General features: G+C 35.5%; 1 protein-coding gene across 1 annotated transcript in view; it reads left to right on the top strand.

Moving 5' to 3' along the window:
* Positions 1–1231: 1231 nt before the first annotated feature.
* Positions 1232–10471, top strand: part of LOC127639392 (uncharacterized) — a 30047-nt gene continuing 20807 nt past the window's right edge. The window contains exons 1-3 of the mRNA XM_052121375.1: positions 1232–1368; positions 1845–2165; positions 2340–2630. Coding sequence (XP_051977335.1) covers positions 1293–1368; positions 1845–2165; positions 2340–2630 — 688 coding nt within the window. The 5' untranslated portion in view covers positions 1232–1292. The remainder of the gene's footprint in view (positions 1369–1844; positions 2166–2339; positions 2631–10471) is intronic.

Genomic DNA, 10471 nt, shown 5'->3' with positions numbered 1-10471 from the left:
TTCTTCCTGAGACGGCTGAGGAAGTTTGGAATGAACCACCACATCCTCACACCGTTCTACACCAGCACTGTAGAGAGCATCCTGACTGGCTGCATCACCGCCTGGTACGGCAATAGTACCGCCCACAACCGCAAAGCCCTGCAAAGGGTGGTGCGAACTGCCAGACACATCATCGAAGGTGAGCTTCCTCCCTCCAGGACATCTATAACAGGCGGTGTGTGAAAAAACTCGGAGGATCATCAGAGACTGCAGCCACCCGAGTCATGGTCTGTTCTCACTGCTACCATCAGGCAGGCGGTATCGCAGCATCAGGACCCGCACCAGCCGACTACATGACAGCTTCTTCCCCCAAGCAATCAGACTGTTGAACACTTGATCTCTCACGATCAACTATCAGCACTGCACTTTATTAATCTCACACTGGACTGTCATAAATTATATTCTCTTTACAACCTACTGTATCTACTTTTGTTTTGTATTCTAGATTGTGTGTATTGTTTGTACATTGTATATAATTATTGTGTTTTGTAAGTATGTTTACATTTGATATGTAAATTGTTGTGTTAATTTGTTGTTTACTGTAATTGGTACTGCAATTAAGTTGTCTTGGTATGTTTATTGTAATTGGTATATGTCTCATCACTGTCATGACTGCTATATTGCTCGGAACTGCACACAAGATTTTCACCCACTGCTGCACTTGTGCATATGGTTGTGTGACAATAAAGTGATTTGATGATTAAATAAATGTCTGATCGTGGTTATTTGATATCTTTTAAACGAATATATAAATGCCATGACAGGCATCTTTGTGTCATTCAATCGAACTCCGAGCGCCGCACCTCGGACATCAACCCAGAGCAGCTCATGTCTGGAAGTGTATGTGTGAAATGCTCTGATACCCATGCCAAAATCCCGTGAAAATATAAACGAACAGAGATAAACGTTGATGGTGAACGCAAAGCGCACAAGTTTCGTTTTAATTTAACGATTGGGTGATGGCAAATGTTCCTGGACACAGTGGGTTCATTCACACATTGTTAATGACACAGAGTGATGCACATTGTATTCTTACTGTGGCAAAAGATGTGTCAAACATATTTTAATTTCAATGATTGCATTAAAGGATATAATGTGTAGGATGAAAAGGGGTCAAAAGTCATTTATTCAAATATGCATGATCGGAGTTATTGCGTGTGTACTGTCTGTGAGTGTGGTCAGATCGTGTCGGGGTGGAGTCGTCACACTTCTTGCATTTCTAAAAGGTCTGAGTTTTCAGACATTTCTACTGAATGTCTACTGAAAAACGGTTGAAGAAAATGGTCCACAAATATGTTTTACTTTGTTTTTGCTTGTTGTGTTTGGCTGGTAAGTTATAAATGTATTTTATTGCATTTTAGTACCGAGTAAGTGTTAAGAGACAGGAAGGGAAGTAACAAATGTATGAGACAGTCAAAGTATTTGTTATTACTAGATCAATATGCTTTCACACTAACATCTGATATGTGGTTTGGATTCAGTATATGTTCTCTGTATGGTGTATTAGATAAAGATAAAAAAGAATAAAAACATTCAAAGATATTTAAGAAAATATAAATGGTATATTGGCTTTTTCTTTGGTGTACAGCAGACAAGTTGACATGAGTTATGGTCCAGACACGAATCTGTTGATCAGTTTCTTCTTACATTTTGCTTCTTTTATAAATTAACTTTCTCTGCTGGTGTTCCGGATGTTCTTTCACATTTAAATAATCAAAAAATAATTTCAGTTTAGACTTTATTAAACAATATAGTTTTCTAGGAGTGTAATTCGATGACAAACGCTCTTCATGTTTGTTCTGCAGGTGTGTTTGGTGTTGAGTCAGTGTCAGTGATGGAGGGAGAATCTGTCACTTTATACATTAATAACACTGAAATACATGAAGATGATGATTTAATGTGGAAGTTTGGAACTGAAAATGATCCCTTTGCTCAAATCAATAAAGAGGCTGGAATCTTCTCAATGTCTGATGGTCCTGATGGGAGATTCAGAGGCAGACTGATACTGAACCATAAAACTGGAGATCTCACCATCACAAACACCAGAATCACAGACACTGGACTTTATAAACTACAGATCATTGGAGCTCAAATGTCATCAAAAACATTCAGTGTTACTGTCTATGGTGAGTAGAGAAATACTTTGTACATTAACTTGTCCATCTCGCATATTCTGTGTTGCTTAATATTCACTAAATGCTCTGAAATATGAACGGGTTAAAAACTGAAACTAATGCATCCGCTGTTTATTGTTTTTATTATAATCATTATTTATTATATAGTATTATCATGTTTTCCAGCTCATCTGCCAGTTCCTGTGATCATCAGAGACTCTTCTCAATGTTCTTCAAGCTCTAAATGTGTGTTGGTGTGTTCAGTGGTGAATGTGACACAGGCGACTCTCTCCTGGTACAAAGGAAACAGTTTATTGTCCTCCATCAGTGTGTCTGATCTCAACAGCAGTCTCTCTCTACCTCTGGAGGTGGAATATCAGGAGAACAACATCTACAGCTGTGTGATCAACAATCCCATCAGAAACCAGACTAAACATCTCAACATTACTGAAGTCTGTCAGACGTGTTCAGCTTCAGGTACGTCAGCAGACATTTATTTATATTCCGAGGGTCCTTAAAAAGTCTTAAATATCTTAAGCTGAGGTCTTAAATTTTGGGTTGTGAATAGAGGAGACGCTTAAAACAGCAGAAGCACATCTCTCTCTCTCTATCGTGCATCCGTCATTTAGCAGCTGACACTTGTGTTTAGTGTGAGCGTGTGCAGGGAAGCACATTTTTACTGAATTTATGATGTTACACATGTAGAAACCTTCATAAACCCATTAGTCAGAAATGCAAATGGTGTTATTTTGCGTCTCTAACACTGTCGCTCCTGGTTATAATCAACAAACAGTCAACATTACAATTTGCAAGCGTGCGAGGTTGGTCAGTCTTTTGACGCCTTTCAAATCGTTCCTCTTCCTTATTTTACATCAGCTTTGACAATAATAGTAAAGCTAACAGAACTACTCATCTGCAGAGTTACACTTGTTATATCTCATCGCCATCTCTTTAGATCTATCTGCAGACGCAATTAACACTGTTATCACGCTCTCACACCACACGTCCCTTTTGTCACACATTAAAAATGTTGCAGAGAAAAAGAGGAACTGGCAGCTCACGGACAGACAAGACAGAGCAGACCGCATGATGCTTAATTTAATCTGTTAACATTTTCAAATTTAAACGGCCATTTTTAAGGTAACTGATGAGATTTTATTTGAGATATTTCACTCAAAAATTTGAATTGTCATCACTTTCTGCAAACCTGTATGACTTTCTTATTTCAGTGGATATCAAAATGAGATATTAGGGAGTTTCAGTCACCATTCACTTACATTGAATGAAACGAGATGCAGTGACAGTGAATGGTGACTGAGTCTAAAAGTTTTGCTTAACATCTCCTTTGTTGTTCCACGGCAGAGAAAAATTAATACTGACTTGAGGGTGACCAGTGATGACAGAAATGTAATTTTAAATGAACTGCCCTAAAAAAAGGTATATGCCAAAACAAACAAATATAAACGTTATTCAGCACATGCTAGCAGTGGCGGATTTAGGTATGGGTGACATGGCAGTTGGCCAGGCCGGCATCTTGCGGAGGTGTTGGAGGGGGCAAATAGGCTTCATATGTTAGGCTACATGCATTCTTAATGATCTCATTTAGAGATTTAGTGTTGTATTAACTTATTAATGCATACATGCACAATAGAATATATATTACGGTGGCCGAGAGAGCTCAACGTGCTGCAACCTAAAGAAGACACATGCAAATAGAAAAAAACGCATGCAAAAAGAAAAAAACGCATGCAAATAGAAAAAAACACCCGCCAATTAAGAAAACATCTTCATCAGTTTCACAACACACGTGTGCTCCAAATACTCACAACACAACCAAATACAGAAACGCGCTGCAAGTACGTAACACAGACCACAACGGAAATGTTTCCGGGGGAACCAAATAAGTGATGAACCCGGCTGGGACGTGCTTACAGCAAAGAACTAATATTGACAAGAAGTGAAAGCCTATATGTTTTTTTTTATAAATAAACTATAATATTAAAATAATATTGTAATATATTTTATATAGTAATAATATTATAATATAATATTGTAATATTATACTTTTTTATAGTTCTTCTACTCTTTGCTTACAGCTCAAAATTCTACTTTATTTTATTTTATTTATTTTAACTTTTTTTTCCGCAAAACATACAGAGATTAATTTTTTATGACATACAACTTGTATACAATATACAAAATGTATTAACAATATGTTCAATGTCATCAGAAATGAGAAAAGAACAATGAGCTGAAAACTAAAATAAATAAAAAAGATAGAGAAGAAGAACATGAAGGAAAGATATTAATCTTTACATCAGTTACACCAGAGCATTCTCTCCATGGCTCTGAGTTACACTATACAAATTGTATTCATGTTATGTTTAAATTTTCATAAAGAAAAGTTTCATAAGAAGGTGTAGGTAATGTAGGGTCCAATGTTTTAAAGTTGAGACACTAACACACAGATATATAACGGATATATAAAACGCATATTTTAACAGTTTTTTTGTAAAGTAAAAATAAATTTATTTGCAACCGTTATGTTAACAGCATTATATTTCTGTCCTCAGAACAGCTATTCAGCTGATGGACAACGTGCTGCGTTGTCATGGGAACATCTCAGGTGAAAATAATTACGTTGGAAGTTTTCTTTCATTGCTCCCTTCATCAAGTGCGTTCCAAACGGCTACATAAATGGCACACTAGTGCCATGCTCACTCCAAAGTCCCACTTGAAGAGCTCTGCCGTCTGCCCTTCGAAGGGAGTAGGGCATAGGGATGCTCACGTGCAATAAGCACGTCCCAGCCGGGTTCGTCACTTATTTGGTTCCCCCGGAAACATTTCCGTTGTGGTCTGTATTACTTGCAGCGCGTTTCTGTATTTTGTTGTGTTGTGAGTATTTGGAGCACACATGTGTTGTGAAACTGATGAAGATCTTTTCTTAATTTGCGGGCGTTTTTTTCTTTGCATGCATTTTTTTCTATTTGCATGCGTCTTCTTTAGGTTGCAGTACGTTGAGCTCTGTCGGCCACCGTAATATATATATATATAAAACATGTCCAGAGACATTCAAGTAGCCTCAGTGGTTTTGTATTGACCAGCTAAGAAATTAATGTGTGTTTTGTTATTGCCAAAGTGGTCTTCAATTTATTTTATTTGGCCTTAAAAAATCTTACATTTCATTCCTTCGATCCTACAGAAACCCTGCAAAATATCTCAACCAATGATGATTGGGAATGTTTTAACAGCACAGGGTCAAAACCACTGGAGGCAAAAATACTGTTAAGCAGAACAAATGCAATGGCCAAGACAGATATCAAAGAGGGCACGAGTGGTCTAGATAACTGGACAGGCAATAGACATGAGCAATGCTCAGAACTGCAGCTATGAGAGGCAATACTTTACAGAGAGTTTATAAAGGGACAGGGCATTTATACTCATGCATTACATTGGGCACAGGTGAGATGAGTCTTGATTAGTATTGGGGCAATGAGAACCTCTGGGGCAAGTTCTTCAAAAGTGATTGGATCAAATCTTGAAAACGGGTTGTTCAAAAGAAAAAAAGGATTCTGAAATCGGATTAGATCACAAAATCCAATCTTGGTTTTGATCTAGATCAAATTGTCAGTTTGTGTTGTTCAAAACGTTTTAGTAAGATTGGGATACTTTTGATCCAAAAACAATCTGGATTATACTGATCTCAGCAGAAGGGTGGATTTCAACAACAAAAATTTTATAAAACTATAAAATTGGTTGAAAATACACCATGTATCATGTAATATATACAAAAATGTAGATTTTGTTTATTTTGCTCTTGGTTAGTTTAACTGTTATAGTGATAAAGTATAAAGGACACACTGGGTTACCAATTAAGCCTTTCAGTAAAGTGAAAAAGAATAAAAGATTTTGTCCCTATAAATAATCCCCAAACAGATGTCAATAGCAAAGACAAATATGTCATTTTAACATATATAGTAGTATATTAATGACAATCAATCATCAGAGATCTACCAGTCAAAAGTAGTTTTTAGCGATTGCATCTCTTATTGCACATCCAGTCGGTTCCTCTGAGAGAATGCCGGAGGTTGGTCTGAATTATTCAGCAGGATCAGGGGATCATGATCTTCATCACAGCTGTATATTCATATGTTTGTGTTTATTTGTTGTGGCTTAGATGATGGGTCTGACTGTTTAAAACAAATTGAAAAAGGAAGAGGATATTTGTATTGTTTTATAGTGATGTTTTCGGTCTCTTCAATTAAAAACTAGGGCTGTCAATCGATTCAAATTTGTAATCAAATTAATTACATGATGTCCCGATTAATTAATCGTGATTAATCGCATATACAGATATTTGCTTAGAAAGCCCCTCATATAACAATTCAATATATAATGATTATACATATTTATATCAATATATAATTATATATAGTTATCTTTAAATATTAAAAAATTATATATATAAATAAAATATTCAGATAATTAAAATGCTTTACAATCTTGTGGCAGAAGAGTTAATCATTGATAAGATACAAAAAGCGTCTTTATAATACAATGTATTGTTTCATATTATTGATCATAAGTCAATCATTGACACACAGTTCACAGCAATCCATTACACAAGTGAATTTATCAATCAGAGATTTATTATGATTTCTTTAAATTAATGCTTACAAAACTTTTACATCTAGAGCCAAGAGTAATATTAAAACAAACAACAACAAAAAGGAAAATAAATAAACAGTTTAAATAAAAATATCAAATTGTTTACATATTTCAATACACTTTACAGCTTTCTTGTTACTCAAATTGGAAATTGTTCTTAGGTAAAAATAATGGTTTATAACCACCATACTTACATTTATGAATACTAAACTTCGCCAAGAAAAGCAGAAAATGAATCTAATAATATTCCTTATGAAGAGACATGTCATAGCTAAAAAAAACTAATAAAACATTTTCAAAACAAAGTTGAAAGCTGGGAATGATTTGATCTCTAACAATCTTGCAGAAATCAGACCAAAAACAAGTCGAGTCGGGACTACTCGAAATAAATGAATTTTTTTTTTCGCCTGCAGACCACAAAATGTACTAATTATATCGACATCACAATGAAATCTCTCTACAAGAAAATAATTAGTGGGGTATTTATGAGGTAATCTCCGAAATCTCAAGCCAGCGTCAGACATGCTTGTGTAGCGTCTCGGGTGTGTTGCATCATAAACATAAAATTTTTAGGTCACTGTGTCGAGTTAAATATAGATTAATACTCAATCTTTAAACACATCTTGAGATCTCTTTGTGTGTTTTGAATGCAAGAACGTAACGCATGTTTGTTCTGCCTACTGAAGTGTTTTCTTCACTGTATAAACTGTGTGTTGCTCATACAGCTGAAGTTTCACTTACTGCCCTCTGGAGTAAACAGGTGGAACTACAAGCATTTCTCAGGAATCTTCCAAATTATGATCTGGGGGAAGTGCGATTTAAATGCGTTTAAAAAGTTTAAAACGCATTATTTTTGTAAAATTAATCGCACTGAATTAGCGCGTTAAATTGACAGCCCAAGTAAAAACACTTAAAGAGACCCCATGCTGGCTATTCTACCTGTTGTTCTTTACATAGCTGGTAGCCTACATTGTGATATGCAGTCCCATTTAGAGCACTGGTAATCTGGATTTGGTAATCTTGAAAAGTTTATTTCTGGATCATGGTGATTCGATCCAATGTTGCTTTGAAAAACCGACACAAAAGTAAAATGAATAACCTAATCCTGGATAGCAAAACATGGGATTTCCAAATCTGGATCATAAACTTTTTGAACAACTGGCCCCGAGTGATGGATGGGTGTATCTGCCGGTGTGGATGTGACACTCACCTGCTCTTTTTCATTTTCTGAAAATACACATGTAACCTGTAACTGATGAGAGTTTACATCATTTCATGACAATAATACAATACATACATTTACATTTATGCATTTGGCAGACGCTTTTATCCAAAGCGACTTACAGAGCCCTTATTACAGGGACAATCCCCCCGGAGCAACCTGGAGTTAAGTGCCTTACTCAAGGACACAATGGTGGTGGCTGTGGGGATCGAACCAGCAACCTTCTGATTACCAGTTATGTGCTTTAGCCCACTACACCACCACCACTCGTTAGAGTTACTTGTTGACAGTTAAACTAATGACTGTCTCTCTTTAACTGTTACAGAACTGAGCTCATATCAGATAGTGCTGATTTCTGCGGGTGCATTGATTTTGTTGATTTTGTTTGTGTTCTGCATCTGGCGGAAATGTAGAAAATCAGATCAAGAAGGCAAGTATTACCTATCTACTAATGAGTATTATGACAAATAACAATATAATACAGTACTACATTGTTGTTAAGACACAGATCTAATTAGACTTCATTGTTCATTGTTAAAACAGTCCAGAATGATGAAAAAGAGATAACTTATGCAGCTCCAACATTCTACAAACAAAAACCAAAAACAGTAAGTTAATTGTCATGTGTCTCTCTGTATCATTAACAAAACATAATATTGCATAACTTGTGTGTGTTTATATACATATCTATCGGTCGAGCACTAGTCCGTAAACACATTTGAATTAGTGTGTTTCTGTTCAAACAAGCGATGAAAAACTGTCTAACAAGAAACTGAAGGCTATATGCTCAAATCTGTTCTGCTTGTTTCATTAATGAGGACCATTGATTCTCAGATCTCAACACATTTTTAGGCTAAAGGATGACATTTGATCAAGATCATGTCACTGATTTCTGGGTTGTGACCTGAAAAATGTGTTGCATGTCTGTTCTGATAGGGTCACAGACAACCGTAAGGCTAAATACAAGGAATTCAATGCAACCAATCATATAATTGTGCACATTTAGCTTATCAACTTTGAAAAGAGAGAAAACGTTCCTAATATATTTAGTGTTTTTACGACGGTTGTGTGTCCATATTCTATGGTATTTTTGATCATGTGGTATATGGCTCATTCTTATTCTATATTTGGCTCAGTGTTTGTCCCATGTGTAAGGTTGATAAACCACACATCTGCCCTTGTTTATGCATCACATAATGTACCTATTCAGCTAATGTCATCTTAGATTTAGCATATTGTTAGGTCTATGCAGTTTATGATAATATTACATTTCTGTGTTTGACTTTAAATACATTTTTTGTTTACTTGTGAACGATAAACAGTTTTGCACAGTGTTGCCACTAGAAATCTGGTTTATGCAGTAAAACAAGTTGAGAATCACTGCTGTAGATGTATTCATTGAATTAATTGAACCTTAATCCTTTTTATTCATTTTTCATTTAGAGCGTTAAAGAGGATGATGTGGTGTACGCAGATGTCACCGTGAGACCTTGATCAAACTCTTTGTGATTCTGATTCTTCATTAATGATCACAGTAACTATGACTCTGATCTGCAGTTACTTTTGTTTTTAAATATACTTTAGAGTTTTCATAGATTAATTAAACCACTTAAAATAATGTGTTGTTCTAACTCAAAAACTTCTGAAAATGCTCAAAGAAAGTTTCAAACCTAACTAAGACTGTGTGTGAAATCCTGCAAGTGAATAACATGCAAAATACACGCTGGAGGCTGAAAATTGAAATGACAAAATGTTAACAAAAAAATCTACAGGAAGTACTGTTGAAATCTATTGAAATAAGTTACATTAAGATCAACAACACCGATAACCCATTATGTTTAGGTATTTGTCTTAATTTTACAATAATGCACTCTTTGAAATCAAACCCAGTATTTTCATGTTTTTGTCATGGAAAAATTATGTAATTGCACTAAATGCACATTGACAATAATAGCTCGGTTTGAGTCATAGTGAAACCTGCTGTGGTCTGATTTTTTTAGAAATGTGGTTTGAAATGTTGGGTGGACAATAGTTTGTGCATCAGTGTCTTTTATTGGATGTAGGTGTGTTTGGTTTATATCGGTAGTTTTTTTGGTGAAAGGATTCGATCACTCTCCACAAAACGCCGCTATAATGAAATGCATCAACAATTATGTTTTTAAAAGTCAACTAATGTATGAGCTCATTTTAAATTGTATCTTTACTTATCCATTCAGCTCTTGTTTTAGTTTTATTAGGACCGCTTTGCCTGTTTGTTTGGTTATTGCCATATAAAAAAAGCTCTCAAATAAATCTTTGATTTTACAGTGAGATCTAGTAAGAATTCAGGTGTGGGATCTCTGTTTGAGTGCATTAGTGACACATCAATGCACCTGTTAATCAGCTCAGATACAGAGCTAAAATATTTTGTGAATGTGAAATATTCAAA

Source organism: Xyrauchen texanus, chromosome 48 (assembly GCF_025860055.1).
Source record: "Xyrauchen texanus isolate HMW12.3.18 chromosome 48, RBS_HiC_50CHRs, whole genome shotgun sequence".
Classification (NCBI taxonomy): Eukaryota; Metazoa; Chordata; class Actinopteri; order Cypriniformes; family Catostomidae; genus Xyrauchen; species Xyrauchen texanus.
The sequence above is the reverse complement of the archived record's forward strand: the minus strand, read 5'-3'. Positions and strand labels throughout refer to the sequence as shown.